Consider the following 19,921-nt stretch of genomic DNA (forward strand, 5'->3'; position numbering starts at 1 on the left):
ACTATGCTGATGGTCTTATACTGTAAAAGGTGTCATTTGTATAACAGCAACAGCAGAAAGGGGGCAGGGAAGGGAGTTGTATCAAAGCAAATTTGTGGAGAGCCACTCCGAGTACACGCACCTGTAAGTCCTGATGCACCGCTGGGGTCTGACTCCTCATGACTCGGGCTCTTCCCTTGCTCAGATCACAAGGTGTGTCCCTAGGAGTAGACAGCACCCAGAGGGGTTAGCTCACACTCACCTAGTCCTTTGTAAACCCTTGCCTCATTTGAATAGTTTCTCCCCAATAAAAAGGCCCGTCGTGTGCTCCTCATCCTCTTTTTGCATGCTTGCACCCTTTTGGGAGCTGAGGCTAAGGCATGGTTACTGAATCCAAAGAGAAGGGACTTTCTGTGTCTGTGTCTTTATTTAGCTTCAGTTCACTTGGAAGACCCTGACTGGTCATGTTGCATGACACAACACAAATTGTTCTGTATGATTAGAACTAGGTTAGTATTAATATGAAATGGCTCATCTTGAGGAAAATGCATGGTACACTAGAAAGTATATATGTAACATGGAAGAAAGTAATGAAGGCACATGGGAACACACCTCCGAAAATTCCACAAGATGTGGAAAAATAGCAAAATGGCAAGCGTAAGTCCTACCATGTCAATGATCACCCTAAATGTAAAGGAAACACTCCAATAAAAAGATACCGACTGTCAGACAAGGTTTAAAAAAATAAAACAAAATGGGATCCACCTGTATGTTGGCTATAAAAGATATCCTTTAGATTTGAAGATACAAATAAGTGGTAGGTAAAAGTGTGGAAATGGGATATTTTTTTGCAAAGAAACCAACAGTTGCCCTGATGCTTTAGTCAGCTTCCAATGCTGTAACAAAACACCTTGCACATGCTGCTCATGGAGAAGAAGAGCCGTGGTTAGCTCAGCGTGGTACAGTGCAGGGCACCGCACTGCACCACCACCTCTGATGGGGGCCCTCTCTGGGCCACTTTGAACCCCAGCAGATGGGAGTGTGTGTGCCAGAGCTCACAGTGCCAAACTGGAAGACGAAGGGGGGCTGGGCCCCACAGTCCCTTCTGAGGCACCTGCCCAGTGACAGCAAGGACCTCCCATGAGGCCCACCTTTTAATGGCTCCCTTTTCCAATACTACCCCCTGGGAACCAACCCTTTAGCTACAGTGGACCCTTTGGAGACAGAATTAAACCATTTAAACTATAGCCGTGTCAGACAAAGCAGACTCTAAGACAGAAGGTGTCACTGCAACAGAGATCGGTGGTGCTGCTCCTTCGTCATTCCCCATTGAACAGGAAGATGGGACGTCACAGACGGACAAGAGAGTTCCACAGCCATGAAACCAAGCTGATGGCAGTGAGGAGACAGACAGACAGCTCAAGAAGGACCACTGGAACCCTCAACAGCTCCTCTTACCAAAGGCAGAACAATCAGACAGATCCACAGGACGTAAAACCCTGAACAAGACCACAACCAGGTCGCCCCACACAGGGGACCTTCTCCAGTGTAGACTTCCCACTAGGCCACGAAACAAGCCTTAATAAATTTAATGTTGATTCTGATCCTAATGAAATTAAATGAGGAATCCACAACAGGAATCAGGGAACTTTACCTAGTGATTTAGCCTAGAAATTAATGCTTTTTAGATAAACCATGGGTTAAATAAGAAACCTTAGAGAATTGGAAAATACTTTGAACTGAACGAAAATGAAACACAACACATCAAGACTTATTGGATGCCAGGAAAGCAGTACTTAGAAGGGGATTCATAGCTCTAAATGTCTGCGTTAGAAACAAGAAAGTTTTCAAATCAGCAATCTAAACTTTTTCCTTAAAAATGTGGCACACTGAACCCAAAGGAAGCAGAAAGAAAGACCATAAGGAAAGTAGCAGAAGGCAGCGAAGTTGAGGAACAGGAGAAACCAAGGAAACCAAGTCGATTCTTTTAAATGAAAAACAAAATTGGCAGATCTTTAGCTGGCTTGAGCAAGAAAAGTTGGGAATGAAGGGGATGGCCAGTGACTCCTTGTGTATTGAAGGGTCACTGACAGAAGTGACAGCCTAGGTAAAATAGAACTGACTCAAGAAGAGATAGAAAGGCCCGAGTGGATCTGACCAAGCAAAGGAAATTAAATGACGATTTAAAATCTTCCCCAAAGACAGTCCCAGGCCCAGAAAACTTCTCTGGTAATTCCATCAAACATTACCAGAAAAAATCAATTCTAATACTCTAAAATCTCTTCCGGAAAACAGGGCACGAAGAAGCACTTCTCAATTAACTGACCCTTATGCCAAAGTCAGAACAAGAGGTCACAGACAGCCTCCAGACAAATGACCCAGGAACCCAGAGCCATAAGCCCCCGTGGAGCGGCAAATTGAATCTAACAAAAATGGGGCACACCCCGTCCCAGAGGGGTGCATTCATCAGTGCGGGGTGGGTCAGCACCTAACACGTGCTGGGTTCGTGGCATGAAGGACAGAGCAGCAGTCCCCTCGGTAGATGTGAGATGGGATCCTGACCACATCCAACGTCCTTTGTTTGGGAAGCTCCCATCAAACTTTCAAAGACCCAGAACGGCCCAAACGATTTTGAAACCAAAGAAGGCAGGTGGAGGACTCAGCCTGACTTCACAGCCGCCTGAAGGCACAGCCCTCAGGAGAGCATGCGCTGGCCCCACGGTGGCCAGGGAAGCCGAGTTCCAACCAAGGTGTCAGGCCACTTAGTTGGGGTCAAGGGTAGCCTTTTGAACAAGTGGTGCTGGGACAGCTGGACAGTTGTATGCAAAACCCGCACTGCCCGCCCCCACAGCTCAGCATTGGTCAGGACTGAGCTGCACTAACAAGACTTCTCAGGAGATAACTCAGGAGAAAGGCTCAAGACCTTGGCTCCGGCAAACATAATAAACTGAACCTCATCAAAATGCAAAACTTTTGTGCTTCCAAAGACACCCGGGGACAGCGCAGCGACAAGAACAGCCTGGAGGAGCCCTCTGCAGAAGAACTGTCTGGTGAGGCTCACGCCCAGGGCCTTCCAGGACCACTTGCCCCAGTGACGAGAGCAGGAGGCCAGCCCGGCCCTGGTGCACAGGGGACCCCACGCCAGCATGGTGCTCATGCGGCCAGCGGGCACAGTCGGGAGCACCTGGCTAGGCGGGACGTGCGGGCCATGCACGACAGGGCATTTTCATCCCTGTGAGGCCCGTGACGTGGCACGCCAACAAAGCCACCTGCCACGCATCTCAGAAGGCACCCCGCCGTGTGCAGTGGCTCATGAATGCAAAGTAAAAACCGTGGTGAGGAGTGGTTTCCCTTCACTAGGGTGGCTGTGCAGGGGACTTGGGGGAGGACATGGAAAAATGGGACCCTGGGCAGTACAGCAGGTTCTGCAGCCCTTGGCAGTATCTTAAGAACTGAAATAGACTCATCCGGGAGCATTGCCTCTGCTCCTTGTCCATGTGGGACCTGGACACATCCATCCACAGCAACCAGCCCTCCAGGGTCGACAGGGCTCTGTGCGAGTCTCACTTTCAAAAGGCTGGCGAGCAGGTGGGAGAAGCAGGGTGCACCCCCCGTGCAGCCAGAGCCGCGGCAGGAACTGGGCTGAGAGCTGCACACAGGCCACTGCTCCACAGTGGGTCTGCGAGCCGCCTGGGCAACGAGACACCTCCCGCACCGTGCAGATGCCCTGCAGTGGCCTCATCCAATGGCTGGGAAGCTCAGTGGGCTCACTGAACTCGTGGCCCACTGGGACCCACCCGGAGGCGGGCGCCATCCCGTGTGTGAGGCAGCGTCGGGCAGGCCCAGGCTCGGGGTGGGCAGGGCTCGCAGCGATCTCTCAGCGCTCTTGCCACGGCGGCTGCTGTAGGCTTGCAGGTGTGGCCAGCGCAAGACCAACCTGCCCCCAGCACCATGCATGAAGTCCTGGTCTAAGGACACTGGACCCTTTGGGACAGCATCCAGGAAGAGCCAAGCCTGCCCCCAGGGTGACAGGCCTTTTCTGGTACTCTGGTGACTCAGCCTCTCCTAGACTGCTCTCTGGGGGGTCTCGCCCCCATCCTGCGTGCGGCCTGTGTCTGGCTTCTGCCTAGCCAGCTCTGGGAGGCCTGCCTGCGGAATGCCCCTCTCCTGGCCTCATGCCACACGCTGGCACTGACCCCAGGTGCTCAGGCCCAAAGGGTGGCAGCTTCTGAGCTCAGGGCTGGCGGGGGGAGTCCATGGACAGCCTCCTTCAGAGTCGGGAGAAGCCCTCCTGCCCTCACAGGGAGCGAGGACCTGCCTCCAGCACTGTCAGGATGGACAAGGACCCTCTTCGGGGACTTACGTCGGGGGGACTCTCAGTCTCCGTTTCTGAGAGGCGTGCTGCCAGTCGGCGCCTGCGGCCTCCTGCTTTCTGAGGCTGGTGAGGTGTCCGTGTGCTGCCCCAGGCCGGCTGTGGTCGGCCCTGTCCTGAGAACCCCATGACCACTCTCAGGTTCCCTTCTGAAGCAAGAACGCGAGCTCGTGTGCACATCGAGGGTTGTGGAGGGCCACAGCGGCCTCACAGCCCAGGCCCTGCCCCCAAGCCCAACTACAGGCCCCTGGGTGGCAGGCCCCTGGTTATCGCTCCTAGAGCCAGGTCCCTGGAGGAGCGGTGCTATCAGGCCCCCCGCCATCCACCCTGGTGAGGTCTTCCCAGACGCGCCTATCAGGCCTCCCAGCTGCGCGTCTTCAGATATGGCAGGAAGTTGGCCTGGGCAGCAGGCGCTCCGGCTCCAGGAGCCTGGATCTAGTCCCTGGGCCCTCTGGGCAGGTAGCTGCAGGACACAGGGAAAGTTCAGCTGACACGGAGGCCTGCTGGGCCCAGAGCTGCCCGTGGGCTGGGCGGGCCACGGGGCAGGCAGCTCTGCCTCGGGGGGGACCTGTCTACCCTCCTGGGGTCCTGCCTGGAACACACTCAGTGTCTCCGCTCAGCTGTGTGCTGCCAGCAAGCTGACAGGCTCACGTGTCACTTCCGTGGGAACCTAAGCTTTGAAACAAATTAGACTCTCGTTGACATTGTAATAAAATCAGAAGGGACTGAATAGCTCCGTGAAGGAGAACTCCATGGTTTCTGTGATTTTGGAGCCCTTTCTGGGCTTCCCAGACCCCTGCAGGAACGGTTTCCTCTGGGCAGCTAGCTGGCAGGAGAGCAGGCCGGAGAGGTGGCGGACCCGGAGCACTGCTGGGCCAGGCCAAGCCCGCCGTGGGAGGTGGGCGTTGGGAGGGTGGGCACCGGGCAGCTTTTCACGCACTTCGGGAAGGAGCTCAAAGCACGGGTCAGTTTCTGTCTGCTGATCAGGAGTTTGTGCTGGATTGAAAGAGTTGAAATCGCGTCCAAACCAAGCAGGGGCATTCGGGTGGACCCCCGTGTCCATCTCTGCCTTTCTGTCCCTCTTTCTCTCCCTGACTCTTCCCCTCTGTCTTTCCCTCTTTCCCTCTCTGTCTCTCTCTTTCTGCCTCTGGCCACCTCTCTCTCCCCCTGTCTCTCTGTCTCTCATGTCCACCTACATTTCAGCACCACGTGAACTGTATGTGTAATTCTTGACCATCTTTTCCTCTGGCTAGGATGGGACGGTGGTTTCCACTGGACCAGCTGCAGCTTCCCTCTTCCTGCCATGCTGGTGTGGAACCAAGTGTGCAGCAGCGTGTGGGTGGAGTCAGGCTTCTCTTCGGAGGTGTGGTGGGTTTACCTGGGCTCCGAGCCAGCGGCTGTGGCCTCCCAGTGAGGCCTGTGTAGTCCCTTCCTGGCCAGGACACTTCCTGTCCCCTCCTTCTACTTCCTGTTTCTCTCCAGGCCGCAGGCAGTGAATCTTGTGGCCTCTGGTCACATGTGCTGATGTCACCTGGCACTCTAGTGGACTGGCTGTCTACCTCAGTGGGCACATGTGCCCAGGGCTGGCCTTGCCACTTTTCTGACCTGAGCATGTGGGGTGGGCAGAGACGGGCAGGGTCTACAGCCTCTCATGCAAGTTGTTGGGTGCAGGGGGCACCAGCTATGGGTGGTGCCTGGCCAAGCATGCTCCCCAGGAGCCAAGGAGAGTCCTGTGGAGAGGCTGTCCTGGGGGCTACTTCTGCAGAAGTCCTCCCCACTGGTCAGCAGAGGCCCCTCTTGGAACCGGCCCTCATTCCCTAGGGATCTGTGTAGTGTCTGTGTTCTTGTCCTGTGACCTGAGCCCTCAACTGTGTCGCTGATGTGGTCTCCGTTCCACAGGACTGGATGCCTTTAGGGTGTTCAGAGCATCCAGATACGGCCTGTCGGTGGGCATGTCCAGCTGCCCACCAGGCAGCACGGGCTGTGCTGGTCACAGGAGAGGAGAAGGCTCTGTAGTGAGGCCCTGAACTCCAGCCTCTGCTTCCTGATGGGCCTGAGGCCATCTCCTGATCTGGGCTCAGAGCCCCAGCTCCTGGGAAGGGGGCCTGAGCGGGCTGTATGGCCCTTTGAGCCCAGACCTGGCAGGAGGGGTCCTAGGAGCTGGGCTTCAGCAAGGCCTGGCCTCCAGTCACCGGGGGCGTGCGTTGGCACCCAAAGTCAATTAGAGCGCCTGTATGCCGGCGCTGCTGATCTGATTTAGGCCCAAGGAGCGCTCCAGTAATGGGCAATTACCGAGGGCTTAATGGCCCTTTATCTTGAATGCAACTTCCATGCACCTCGTGTGCGTTGATGAATCACTCCTTAGGTGCAGTGTTGGAATAGCCTCCATAAAGATTAATAATTGGCTAATCAACACGAAAATCCAATCTTGGGGTTTTCCGCTCCGGTCAGTGTGTGCGGGAGATGGCGGCTCTGGGCTGCCTGCACATCCCACCTCTTCCCCTCCTTCTCTTCCTCTGTCCTCCTCCTCCTTCCCCTGGCAGCCTCCTGCCGGGGGTCTCCTGTGTCCCCCACACTTTGTGCTTTCCTGGGCAGACCTCTCTGGAAGACAGGAGCAGGGCTTGTGCACTCGGGTGGGCATGACTGGGGGCCTCCTCCAGCAGGGACCCGGCAGTAAGAGTCTCACACCAGGTGCCACTGGCACGGGGACAGGAAGGTGGCCTTTCACAGATGGCCAGCAGGCAGGGTGGCGTGGGCCTCCCTCCCTTGGGGGCTCTTGGGACCACCTGGTGCGCACCAGGGTGAAGGGTGGCCTGCTGAGTGGGCGGGGCCTTGGCGAGGGCTGTGGAGCTGTCCTGGAAGTCCTGCTCTGGGCGCAGGTGGGAGTCTGACCAGCAGTCAGTGGAGAAGTGAGGCGTCCTGGTCTGAGTGTGGAGACCCTGGAGCCAGCAGTGGGCAGCAGGAGGAGGCGGCAGAGCACACGCTGCAGCCAGGAGTGACGACGAGGGACGATGGAGGTGCCCTCCGCCCTCATCCTCGAGTGCACCACTGGTGGAGGAAACTCAGAGCTGGGCGGACCTGGGCAAGGCAGGCCCTTGCTGGGCAGGAAAGACTCTGCAAGCGTGCTGGCCCTGGTCTGTGCCTGTGGAGGCCAAGCTTGCAGACCTCATGCTTCTGCCTCACTTCTGTGTCCCTGAGAGGACAGAGGGCCTGGGCTGTCGCGGGTCTGCTCCCCTCGGGGGCAGGGTGGCTCTCCGCCCCGGCAAGGCAGTGCCCAGACCCTGCGCTGTCAGCCACTGGCCTGGCCTTCCGCACCTTGTCTCTGTCCCGTGGCTCAGGAACTCAGCCTGAGAGGCATGGAGTCGCGGTCGTAGCACTTCCGAGGGTGCTGTAGACACTGCATCACTTACCGACACCCAGGTACAGACGGCAGGCCGTGAGCGTCCACACCTGCTGCGACTCTGCACGGGCCTCACAGCCCCCTCAGCACCCACGGGTTGAGCAGTGAGGGGCTGGTGGCCTCTGAGCTGCCTTTGCCCACAGGTGAGCCGGGCGCTGCTAGTGGCCCAGGCTGAGGACCGCGGCATGATGCTGGTTCCCAGGCCCTGCTGTGGGTCCCGCATGGAGGTCACAGCTTGCTCCTCCCGAGGGCAGCTCGGCCTATGGAGGGCATCTCAATGCCCACACTAGTGATTTCCTCAGGACCTGCCCATGGTGCTCCCTGTCCCTCAGGAGTTGCCCCATAGGTGCTCCCCATTCATCAGGACCTCCCTATGGTGCTCCCCCCTCAGGACCTCCCTGTGGTGCTCCCCTCCCTCAGGACCTCCCTATGGTGCTCCCCTTCCCTCAGGACCTCACTATGGTGCTCCCCCTCCCTCAGGACCTCCCTATGGTGCTCCCCTCCCTCAGGACCTCACTATGGTGCTCCCCCTCCCTCAGGACCTCCCTATGGTGCTCCCCCTCCCTCAGGACCTCCCTATGGTGCTCCCCCTCCCTCAGGACCTCACTATGGTGATCCCTGTTCCTCAGGACCTCCCTGTGGTGCTCCCCTTTCCTGGGTGTGTGACCTGTTCCCTGACAACCACGTGACTCTACCCCTAGGTACAGAGCAAGGGCACCATTTCTTACTGAAGATTGACAGGTGTCTGAGATACGCACATAGAGGGGACCTGGAGGGGTCTTCAGGGACGCTGAGGCCCGTGTTCTGCTGTCTACTCCTCCCAGTCCTGGGCTCCTCAGACCCCGGGTGGCTACCGAGCAGCTGGGAACATGTTGGAGTGTTCTTAGGCAGCAGGTCCGGTGGGATCCAGGCATCTGAACAGGTGCTCGAACACCTCAGCCACCAAGCCCCAGAGACACGTAGCCTGGTCCCTGGGCCATGGGGCACGGGCGCTGTGAAGGCTGAGCATGGTCGGGGTGTGGTGTCCTGGATGCGCCGTGTGCCAGCCAGCAGCCTCTCTGTCCCTGGGTCCGGGCACCTGCTCTGAAGTGACCTTGGCCTCTAAGGGTGCATTCCTGCCATGCATTGGTGGAGTGGGGGTGGCCCCCGTGCTCACAGGCACCCCGCCTCGCAGCCACCTCTGGGGCTGGTGGCTGAGGTGTTCGAGCACCAAGCCCCACGTCCCCCTCGGCACCTCGGAGGTGCACACCCCAGGCCCTTCCCTCTCGTGAGCACAGCACAACTTGGCCAGGCACGTGGACGTGCAGCAGGGACGGCCTCCTTTGCCTCCTCATGGCCGCATCTTCTAAGGGGGCTGGCACTGCCCACCAGGGGTAGCCTGGGCACAGCAGGGGCCCTGCAGGACCCTGGCCCATGGCCTCTGCTATCCACCCTTCAATGGGGCGGTAAAGAGGGCAGCTGAACCTGTTGGTGACGTTTCTGCTCCTTCCCTTTCTTCTTACAGTAGTGGGGAGCCCACCCAGGATGCCCACCACTGAGCCACAGCCCAGTCCTTTTCATGGTTTTGAGACAGGGTCTTGCTGAGTAGCTGAGGCTGCCCTGAAACTTGCCATCCTCGGGCCTCAGCCTCCCGACAGGCGTGGCCACTCCACCTGGCTTTGTTGGTGCTTCTGCTGCTAGTGCTGGACCACTTGCTGGGCAGGCAGAGGACTGTGCGTGCCCCTAGCTGAGCAGCAGGAGGAGGCCAAAATACCCGCCCGTCCTCTCCTCTTCTCCAGGTCCCTGGATTTTACAGCAGTTGAAAAGGGCTTTTAATATCTTTATTTTTTACTTGTGTTGGTCCCGTCAGTTTCCTAACGTGGGAGATCGCCCTGGAACCGTGCTGATGGAGGCGATGGCCTGGGCCAGCACTTGCTCAAGGGCATCTGGAGGATGAGCACGGCCTGCGTCACAGGACAGGGCCACGTGGCCACCGCACCCTGCCTCGCTCAGGTTTCCACACAGGCTTTGCACGCCCTGGAGTTTTGGGGCTAAATAGGGAAGCAGCTCTCAAAATGGGAAGCTTCTGCGTCTCGCTCCTCAGGGCCAGCCGACCTGAGGAGGGGCGCGCTTTATTAAAGCTGTGACTTGCTGTCACTAAGTCCCTTACTGTCCCCTTCTCTCCTTCTAAAAATAGCAGGCCCCTGGCGCTGGCCGGTGATGATTGAAAGATTAAGAATAGGCAAAGGCTGGACAGGCGGGGACTCTAGCCTGGACGAGCCGCCCCACGAAGGCTGAGGAGCTGTGCTGTTTCCGAGGCCTCCACAGCTTCTGAAAAGTCCCGGGGACCTCAAGTCTGCATCTTCAGGTCCACGAGGCTTTGGGCCCTCGTGAGCACCCTGGGCCCCGGCCTGCCTCAGGGGCCGGGCGCGCCCTCAGGAGCAGGGGCCACTCCCAGGTGTGCAGGATCAGCACGCGCACTGCCGGGGGCCAGGGGCAGGACAGAGCACCCTCCTCCTAAGGGCTGTCTCTTCTCCAGGAACTGGAGGCCCTGCACCCTCCCTGCCTCAGGCCAGACAGGCCCGTGGCGGACACAGCTTCTCCTCCTCTTCCTGTTTTCTGATCTCTAATCTTTGGCTTTGATCATGATATTTCTATGTTCTTAACTCAGATCCACTATTGGACCTTAACTAAGAGTGACCCAAGTCTCAGTGCAGAGCTGAAAGGCCTGTGTCACACAGGTGCCCTGGGAGGGGCAGAGGTCCCGCCCGCCGCTCCACAGGGCATTGCTGCCCAAGGAGACCACCAAAGGCCCTGTTCCAGGAGTTCTAGACACTGTGCAGCTTTGCTCAGCAGACGGACCTGGACGCTGCCCGGGAGCAGGATCTCAGAACAGGGGCCAGCCTGCAGCATCTGGGTCTGCTCGTCCCCGAGGGCTGCCACTCACGGCTCAGTTCTGACTTGAGCTGGGAAGGCGAGCAGGTAGTTTTAGTGTTTGTAATTATATTTTATAGGAATGGAAAAGCATGCTCTTCCTGTTTGGTTTTGCTCTCTGAAAAGTTATTTTGGTTTCTCTTAAAAATAAAACTATCCTTGACAACTTGAGGTCTGTGGGGATGTTCGTCTTCCTGTCCATGGTGAAGAGCTGGCAGGTGTGCCCTGCTGCTGCCCGTCTGCCTGGGCAGAGTGTGGCCGAGCACCGGTGTCCCTGTCGGAGGTGACACGCACAGTCCTGTCCTTTGCAGTCAGCTTCATGGAGGACAGGATAGTGGCGAGGACGTCCTGGGAGAAGCACAGGTGTGGCTGTGTCCACCGGGCGCAGCTGTGTCCTCTGGGCCCGGCCTGCCCCGAGCAGGGACACATACAGTCGTCTGAGCTCCAAGCTGGAGCCAGTGTCACTGAGGGAGGGGGACCTTCCTCTGCGTCAGGATGTTTATTTGAGAACTAACACAGCTTTTTTTTTTTTTTTTTTTTTTTTGCAAAGACAGTCCTTATCCGTGTTAATTACACTTTTTTAATGTGGGCTTGAGCCAGGTGTCCAGGGTGGCATTGCTGGACCAGATTTCTTATTCTTTAAGCCCAAATCCGGTTTCTAAGAAGCAGGGAAAGCCACCAGGAAGATTTCGGCCTCTCCTGGCGGCTGCTCTCCAAGCCTGAGGCTGGCCCTACCGGCAGCATAGGTACCGCTCAGCTGACCTCTGACCTCGCAAGGCACCGCCTACCCTCGGAGGTCCCACTGAGGGGCAGGGGCAGGTGGACTCCACAGGCACGTGGGGGACCAGGCAGAGGCGGCTCTGCTGCGTCAAACCACCTTTTTCCGCTGTTTGCTGTGGACACCGTGGGCTGTATCTGATGACCGGCAGAGAGGAGGCTGCTGTTGACCCGAATCACTCTCTGCACGCTCTCCCCACAGGGTGTTCTCTTCTGCACCGGGGACATCTGCAGACTGCCGTAGGCAGGGGCCACAGAGCTGCCCTGTGGCCAGTGTGGGCCACAGGCAGGGCCTTGGCCGTGTGGCACCTAGGCGTGGGGAGCCTTGGCTGTGCAGGGCCTTGGCTTGGATGGGGGTGGCCTTGGCCATATGGGACCTTGGATGTCGGGGGCCTCATCAGGCGGGGCCTCGGCCATGGGAGACTTCAGCCATGTGGGGCCTTGGCCATGAGGGACCTCAGCCATGGGTACCTTGGCCCCTGGGGACCTTGGCCGTGCCGCTCAGCTATGCTTCCCTTTCCCTTCGAACCCTGTGGCTTCTGCCAGCTACCTGGGCTCCCCTTTCTTTTACGACAACAGGTGAACTGAACGCTCACCCAAAAGTGCTCGGGCCCGGGACTTTCGCGCAGTGGGCCAGGCACCCACAGGAAGGGCAGCTCCTGCGGGCCGCAGGCTTCCGCGGAGTCCCACTGTCCCCATTCCCAAGCACTAATGGGAGGCCACAGAGGACCCTCCCGGCCTGGCGGCCTATAAGCTATATTTAGAAAACCCACAGGCCCTCACCTCCTCGTGGGCCCCTCCCCAGGCTGCCCTCTCTGCTCCATGCATTGGGACCTCCTCAGTGACCTCGAATGGAGAGCGGCCTCTCCTGGACGGGAGCTGCAGGTCCAGGCAGGAGCCTCTGCCTTAGCCTGAGCACTGCCCACAGCCCACTCGGTCAGCTGCAGCGGCAGGGGCGGCACCAGCCCTGTCAGTCCCCAGGTGGTGGGGCTGCTGCTACTCTGACTTGAAGACTGGGTCCGAGTGGTCAGGCCGGCCAGTGGTGTGGAGAGGCAAAGGTCACAGGAGCAGCCCTGGTCTGGCACTGTCCTGGGCACTGGGTCTCAGTGGGTCTCAGCTGGAGTGTGGGCCTCCTGGGGACCCGAGACCTGTCCATGCCTCTGTGTGGCAAGAGCCCCTGAGCCCTCAGGATCCGTCCCTCTCGAGCCTTGGGCGCCTGGCCCAGCTGGGAGAAAGTCCAGGAGGGTCCCAGCTCCAGGCCAGCTGGGCAACTTAGGGAGACGCTTCTCCAGTAAGAAGACCCTTCTCCAAGGTGGCTCAGTGGTTCAGAACCAGTGGGTTCCGTCCCCAGGACAAAAACAGAAAAACAAAACAGAACAAAACCCCAGCAGCACTGGGTAGCTCTGGCGCTGAAGGCCCGGGGCCTTCTCTGCCGATGCCCACTCGGACCTGCTCCCCATCTTGTGGTGGTCCCTCTTCCCATCCTCCCTGGGTGGCCTGCTTCTTGCTGCTCAGCAACAGCAGGCTGTCCGCCTGGCCAGTGCAGGTTGGAGAGGGCGAGGGGTCTGCTGCTTTGCATGCAGGGCCGCGTCTGCCCTCCCAGTGCCCGACTGGGAGCCCTCAAGAGGCTCAGCCCAGACGCTGGGCAAGTAAGAAGTTTGCTCATTCCGTAAAATTTGGCTGGATATCCTCAGTCACCTTCAGAAACCAAAGGTTGGGAATGTGTGTGAGCCTTGCTGAGCACGAGGGGCGGGGGCAGGTTGTGCGCCAGTCTCCAGACCACGGGTTCCTTTCATGGGTGAGGTTCTCGGTGTGGTCATGTGCGAGCCGCGAGCGGAACCTGGGGGGCGCCGGGGGTGTCCGCTGCCCCGGCTTCTCTCTCAGCTTTTCCTCAAGGGCACTAGAAGGGGAGACTGGGCGAAAGCCTGGGTACTGCACCTAGGACGACCCCACCTCCATGCCCCTGGCTGTGCGTGGACACCCGTCCGTCCCTGCCGGCCCCGAACCCAGCACTGGCTTCCCAGCCCCCGTCCAGGTGTGTGCTGGGGGTGTGGGCGTGTGCAGGGAGGAGACAGGACACACGCAGCCGTGTGCGGCCTGGCTGTGACAGGGATTCTCAGTGCCACACACACGTTAGAGAAAAGCAATACTTTCCACCTCGGGAGCAATTTAGAGAAAAAATTGAATCTAAGGGAAAAAACCCTTCTTAATAAGCTGTGCTGTGGTCTAACAGTCGGCCACATCCTGTGGAGGACGTCTAAGTGAGCGAGCAGAGTTCCTCTTTCAGGCGGGTCGTGAGGGTCACATGTCACCTGCAGTTCAAAACACCTCTATAAAGAGAAGTCTTCGTGTCGGTGGAAAAGCTGAATAAGAGGGTGGAAATTATCAGTGGAGAGAGTGCTGTGGGAACCGTGGGCGGACGCCTGCAGAGGAAGCCACCAGGGCCCAGTGGCAGCCCAGGGCAATGCGGGCCCCAGGGCGAAACCATGACCTCACGGAGAGCCGGCGGGAAGGGGAGCCGGCTGGGGGCCTGTGCCCAGCCTGGCAGCCTGGAGTGCCCGTCCCACAGTGGGCACGGCCCTGACACCCTCTCTGGACCGTGGCAGAGGTACTGCCACCCTGCTCCAGAGCAGCACGCTCCCCGCCCGCCGCCCACCAGGCCCTGGGGGGACCTGGGGAGGTCTTGCACAGCTGGGGGCTGCGGACTCCCTGTGTGCACGCCCAGGACGTCTGCTGGTGCTGCTGGAGAGTGGTACGGCCCGCAGCTGCTGGGGGCGCTGGTCACACTCCTGAACCCTCCAACGGCGGCCTCGAGCCCTCCGGCGCTCTGTGAAGGCACCCACCACTACAAAGCAGAGGCCCCCCCGGCCCACCTTGGCCTCCAGCCAGGGCCCCTGGTGGCTGGAGAAGCCCAGCGTCTCCCCAGCCCACCCTGGGTCTCCCTCTGTGGCCCAGGTGCCTCCGAGGGCAGCAGGGAAAGCCCACTCCCTGGCTCTTCCCCTTTCTCCTGACAAGCAGAAGACTCCCAGCTGCTGGCCCATGGTCTCCCTCCGCCATGCCAAGACGCCCCCTGGAGTTTCACACCCCTCCACTCCTTGCCCTGGATTCCTCAGGTCCTGTCACGCCTCCTGCGGCCCACGGCGCCCCCGAGACCCCCTGGGACCTCCAGGAGTGCTCCGTGGTCCTTCCTCACACTCCTGCCAGGCCTCGCTGGCCCACACTCCCACCCCTGCTGGGCCAGGGTCACCTTTAAGACCCCAACAGCACCCTCCGCGTTCCTCCTCTCTCCTCCCTCCTCCCCGTCTGGGACTCCTCTCTCCTCCCTTGTTCCTCAGCCTCCGCATCCTCGGTCCTCCCTCCTGTCCTCAGAGCTCCTCTAGCCCGTGCCACTGGTAGTGGGTCCCTGGCCCACTTCTCCTTCTCCTTGAGGCTGTCCCTGTGCTGTGCACCTGGATGGCCTCACTTCTCCTTCCATGGGGTCTAGCTGCAGGTACCTGAACCCCATGGTCTTCGGCCTCGCGGTGGGCAGCTCATCTCCCCATCATGGTATTTTACATCTCTGTGACACTTTCCCACTTGCAACCCTGGGAGGGTCCCTGGTGCAGGAGCCCAGGGGCAAGGTGTCTGTCCGGCCTCTACCCTGCCTGGAGTCCTTGGGCCAGAGCTGGGTGCACGGGGTGGGCCCGTCGTCCAGTCCTGGATGCCACGCCCCACAGTCCCCCCCTTCTCACCAGCGCATACCCTACCTCGCCCAGGAGCGTGCACCTGTACTGAGTGGGGTGCTGCCTTGTGTGGTGCTGGCACACCTCCCTAGAAAGTACCCGAAGGCCCTGGGGCTGTGCTCTTCCCCGGCAGCTGGCCCCTGGTGTTGCCGCGCCGGGGGGCAGAGCACAAGTCAGACGTGCGGCTCTTTCCATAAAGGTGACCGAGTGAGCGAGGAGGGGCGCTAAGCTCTCCGGCTCCACAGCCCTGCCACATGTCCAGCTGCCCCAGCCCAGCTTGGTGCCCAGCACAGCCAACGGGCCAAGGATGACCAAAAGTAAAACCCTGGGCTCCAACAGACCTGAGGCCCACTGTACCCAAGAGACCGCGTCCTGCCTGCCAGGAGCCTCTGCCGGTACCCACAGGGCCACAGGACCTACACCCACACACCCGAGTGTCAGGGAAAGTGCCAGTGGCTAAGGAGCTGCCCGAGCCCTGAAGGCTGCTCTGTGCCCAGCTTGTGAGCCCTGGCCCTGCTCTGTCCTCACAGCAGCGGACAGAGCCTGCTGCCTCCTGAGCTCTGCCACGTCGGGCTGAGCTCTCCAGAGTGCGGCAGTCGTCCTGTGCCCAAGGGCCCCTCCTGCACCTCCAGGCAGGGCCAGGCCTGCCTGCTCCAGCGAGCTCCTGGACAGGGCCATGGAAGGAGCAGGGAGACAGGCCTCGGAGCCGTGGTGTGTGCAGCCAGGTCCCCCCTCTTATCAGTTCCCATGACACAATTCCTGGTTCCCAACTGCCTTCTGTTGTTGTTGTTCTTAGGAGCAGTGGGGTGTTGAAAGGGAGCTTGGGGAAGGGAGGTGATGAAATTCTCGCCCGCTGGTGGCTCCAGGAAGCTGCCCTCAGACAGGCCGGGGCCCCTGACAGCGTGAGGGTTTATCTGGGTGCAGGCCTCCAGCCTGTGGCGAAGGGAAACCCGGGCAGTTCCGTGACGTCAGTGCAGGCTCCCCACCTCCAAACGCCGCCAGGAAAGGCTGGTGACAGCCTGCCAGAGGACGGTTCCTATCTCAGTGCAGATCAGGTGGCCAGCAAGGGAGGTGGGGGAGAGAGGGGGGTTGTGCAGCCCCCTGGCCACGGCCTTGCCAGCTTCTCTCATTTCCTGCCCATTTGCCAAAAATCACACACTGACCGTGGCCATCGCTGGCCTTCGGGGACACTGTAGCTGACCATCTATAGGAAACAGACATGAAGGAGCAGCCTGGCTTCAGAGACAACCCTGCTCTCTTGGCCAAGGGCGCGCTCTGGGGGGACTCTTGTGTTGGCTCCTGGACAGAGGAGTCGCTCTGCACCTAGGCAGGTTGGCCCCTGTGCCAGGGCCCTGAGGCAGCACTGCCACTCAGAGCCTTTCCAAAGCACTGTGCAGGCGTCAGGACAAGGCTGAGAGCCACCCGCCAGGCCAGGCAGGACAACCTCAGGACCCCAGGGCCAGGCAGGACAACCTCAGGACCCCAGGGCCAGGCAGGTCAACCTCAGGACCCCAGGGCCAGGCAGGACAACCTCAGGACCCCAGGGCCCGGCAGGACAACCTCAGGACCCCAGAACCCGGCAGGGAAGGGGAGGGAGAGGCCTCTCTCCAGTGGACGTGCGGATGAGAGGCACGGCAGAGAGCATCTGGAGTCCCCCTGTGTGGGCCAACTGTGGCCTCTCCTTCCCTTACCCTTCTTCTCTCTGTTTCTTTCAGTAAATGAAATCATACGCAACGACCTCTCCGGCACGGAGCCTCACTCCTAGACTGCGGGGAGCTGGCAGCAGCAGTGGGGTCGGCGCCACCCCGACAGCCGAGCTCCCGCGCAGGCTCCTGACCACGGGCCTGACGCGGCTGGTGCCACTCAGACTCTGACTTCTGACACAAGGGGCTGACGACTGACTGCGTTGCGTGTTCAACAACGAGCTCTATCGGGGGCTGCGTGCCTCCTGCGGGGAAAGCCCGCCAAGAGAACTGTGGGCGGCAGGAGGCCAGCCCCGGACCTCAGCACTGGAAGTGCCTTGTCTAATCAGACCACGTGGTGTCGTGGAGTTGAGCGTTGGATTTGCTACCACAAGTATTTGTAGGAGCGAAAACACTTGCTATGAGGCTTCATCCTTTGTGTGTTAGGGGTCTGGCCAGCTGGGCTGTGAGAGAAACCCAGCCCCCCACGGCTCCCCGCTTCCTCCAGCGTCTCCTGGGCTGTGTCCCCCCTGCTCCTCAGCCCTGCACGTCTCTGCTCTGTGTGACTAACTCGTAGGATTTTAATAGGAGCATGCTGGGGTCTTAATTTCTAATATGGTTTTGAATAAAGCACAAAGAGGCTGAATGGCTCAAGGTAGAGTATTGGACAAAAAAGACACCGTCTGTCCGGGGCGGGTCTGCGTCTGCATGCCTGTACATAGACCACCATATGCTTATGTGTTCTTGGTAAGTGACAGACAGGGTGGCCAGTGTGGGCTGGCAGGGCCTCCACATTGGAATAAGCAGCGTCTGTTTTGGAGAATGCACCCGAGAGTCCAGACCCACCTTCCAGCACCTTCCATTGGGTCTGCCGCCCAGCACACGTGGCATTTTCTCGTCTCACACAGTTAGAGCACTTTAGAGCCCCAGAGAGGTGCATTCAGACACCGGCAGGTTACCACGTGGCAAAGTCAGAAAGTCGTTGTAAATACCATTACGAAGGGAGTGTAACATATTTGTCAATTATAGACTTGTCATTCACAGAAGCCTTATAGTCTCTGCTTCTAGGAAAAGTTACCCAAAGCAGCGTTTTCAAAGCGGCCACATGCAGGCTGTCTTCAGATCAGTCGCAGCTGCAGTCGGGTGCCTGGGGCCCCCCTGCTGCATCTCTACAGTTAGCAGGTCCTGGCAGTGACCTCCTCTCAACCAAAGAGCACGTTGACGGAAGCAGGGCCATCCGTCCCTGTGCCTTAGCAGTCGTCGCCCCCTTGTGGAGTAGACCCAAACTGACCATGGGTGGAGATCAGGTTGCAGGCTCGCCAGGCACCATCTCTATGTCCATCTTCAAGGCCGTCCTGCCTCTTCCAACCCGCAGAGAAACAGCTTCGAAAGCCATATCTGCCCTGGGAGGCCGTGAGGAGCTGACTGCAGCCTGGAGCACGGCACTCGCCCCCCGCAGCCTGCTGCTGACCCTGTATCTAGCGCACCGCAGTTGCATGAGCTGTTTCGTAGTAGGCTGTCATGTGAAAGGAAACATTTGAGATCTGTGTCTGCTCTCCTTGTAGTTAGAAAACGGATCCAATAAAGTGGTATTTTTGCTGGACAATCTCAGTCTGAGAGTGGTTCATTGCTCATGGAAAATTCTACTTTGTTCTCTGTGGCATTCGTGGGAAGTTTCCTGAGATGGGCTTTGCTGGGGAAGCAGCTGCTGTGTGCTCACTGAAGCAGAAGGAAGCACGTCTTGCCGTCGGGTTGTTCCCCTTCTTCCTCATGCTTGTGAAGGAAGCCTGCTGGAAGTCGGCGGCAAGGCAGGGTAGAGTTTGCAGGAGCCCTCAACAGAGATGCACAGTGCTTGCCCCGGCCAGGTGGAGAAGGGACTCGTGCTGATGCCAAGTATTTGTGTTCAGAGAAACATCCTGGGCGAGGCTTGGGCCACACACACTCCCCTGGAGCTGAGGTGGCTCCCTGGTGCCTGGCGAGCCACCTGCCAGCTGCACTCTCACCCGTGCCCATGCAGAGCGTCCAGCCATCCACCGAGCGGGTGGGCGCCAGGGCCTCCCCAGCACATCTTCTGAAAGAACGTGTGGCCTTCAGAGCTTTACCAGGCGCAGAAGCTCCGCCGCCCCCCTGCTGAGGGGTCTGCAGACTGATCATGCTAGAGAGGTCCCCAGCACCCAGAGCCGGCAGAGGCACCCGCTGCCAGGCCCCCCCGACACTGCTGGAAGTAAGCACCTGCAGGAACCTCACAGCCCCGTCCGGAATGGAGTGTCAGGGGCCAGCAGGTGGCAGGTGCCGGCTGAGCTTTCCCACCCTCTAGGCCAGCAGGGAGCCCCAGGATGGAGTGGCCGGCCAGGAACCTCCAGAGAGCCTCCCTGGCCTTGGAAACCGAGGTGAAGAGCACCCTGAAACCAGCCATGGTACAGCAAGTGATTCCGGGGCCTTCTGTGCTTCCACCGCTGTAGTTTGAATCTAGTTCTGAGATACTGTCATCACCTCAGGAGAAGGGAAAAGCCCACCCCTGCCTCCTCCTCCCCAGCCCGAGCCACTGGTGACTGCTCTGCAGATCCCCAGGCCTGGAGGGGCCGAGGGGAGCCCCGCAGCAGGTCCTGAGCCTGCCCTTGGCCCCGCCCCGGACTGGCCTGCCTCGGCCTGTCAGTGCTGCACACCTGTCCCCAGCCACAGGGCCACACGTGGACAGGTGCTTCTGCCCTCGGCTGCCTGTGTGGGACTGGAGTGCCCAGGGCCAGCAGCTGGAGGCTCTCCGTGTGGCTTGTGAGTGCTCACGCCCAGGACAGGCCCCCACTCTCTGACCTAACTTGGAATGATGTATGTGAAGCACATGGTGTTTATGATTTATATGCCAAAACAATCAGATCAGGTCTGTGATGACTGAGCCTTCCCTTAGACCCCCTTCGTGCCCATGTGTGGCTACGCCCAGCAGCACCCACCCACCGTGGGTTTCTACCGGGAAGCTAGACACCCGATCCGAGTGAGTGTGAGTCGCCCCGATGGTGCCAGGGGCCAGGAAACACACACACTGACCCAGCAGACGGCAGAGGCTGGGCCAGGCTTGCAG

The 19,921-nt window shown here is 59.2% G+C and overlaps 1 protein-coding gene across 7 annotated transcripts in view; it reads left to right on the top strand.

Annotated features, from left to right (window-relative positions):
- Positions 1 to 18,451, top strand: part of Nfatc1 (nuclear factor of activated T cells 1) — a 99,237-nt gene extending 80,786 nt beyond the window's left edge. For all 7 annotated transcript variants that reach the window (XM_048806678.1, XM_048806682.1, XM_048806680.1 and 4 more), the window contains one exon: positions 16,879 to 18,451. In XM_048806678.1, coding sequence (XP_048662635.1) covers positions 16,879 to 16,928 — 50 coding nt within the window. In that variant the 3' untranslated portion in view covers positions 16,929 to 18,451. The remainder of the gene's footprint in view (positions 1 to 16,878) is intronic.
- The last annotated feature ends 1,470 nt before the right edge of the window (positions 18,452 to 19,921 follow it).

Source organism: Marmota marmota, unplaced genomic scaffold (genome assembly GCF_001458135.2).
Source record: "Marmota marmota marmota unplaced genomic scaffold, marMar, whole genome shotgun sequence".
NCBI lineage: Eukaryota > Metazoa > Chordata > Mammalia > Rodentia > Sciuridae > Marmota > Marmota marmota.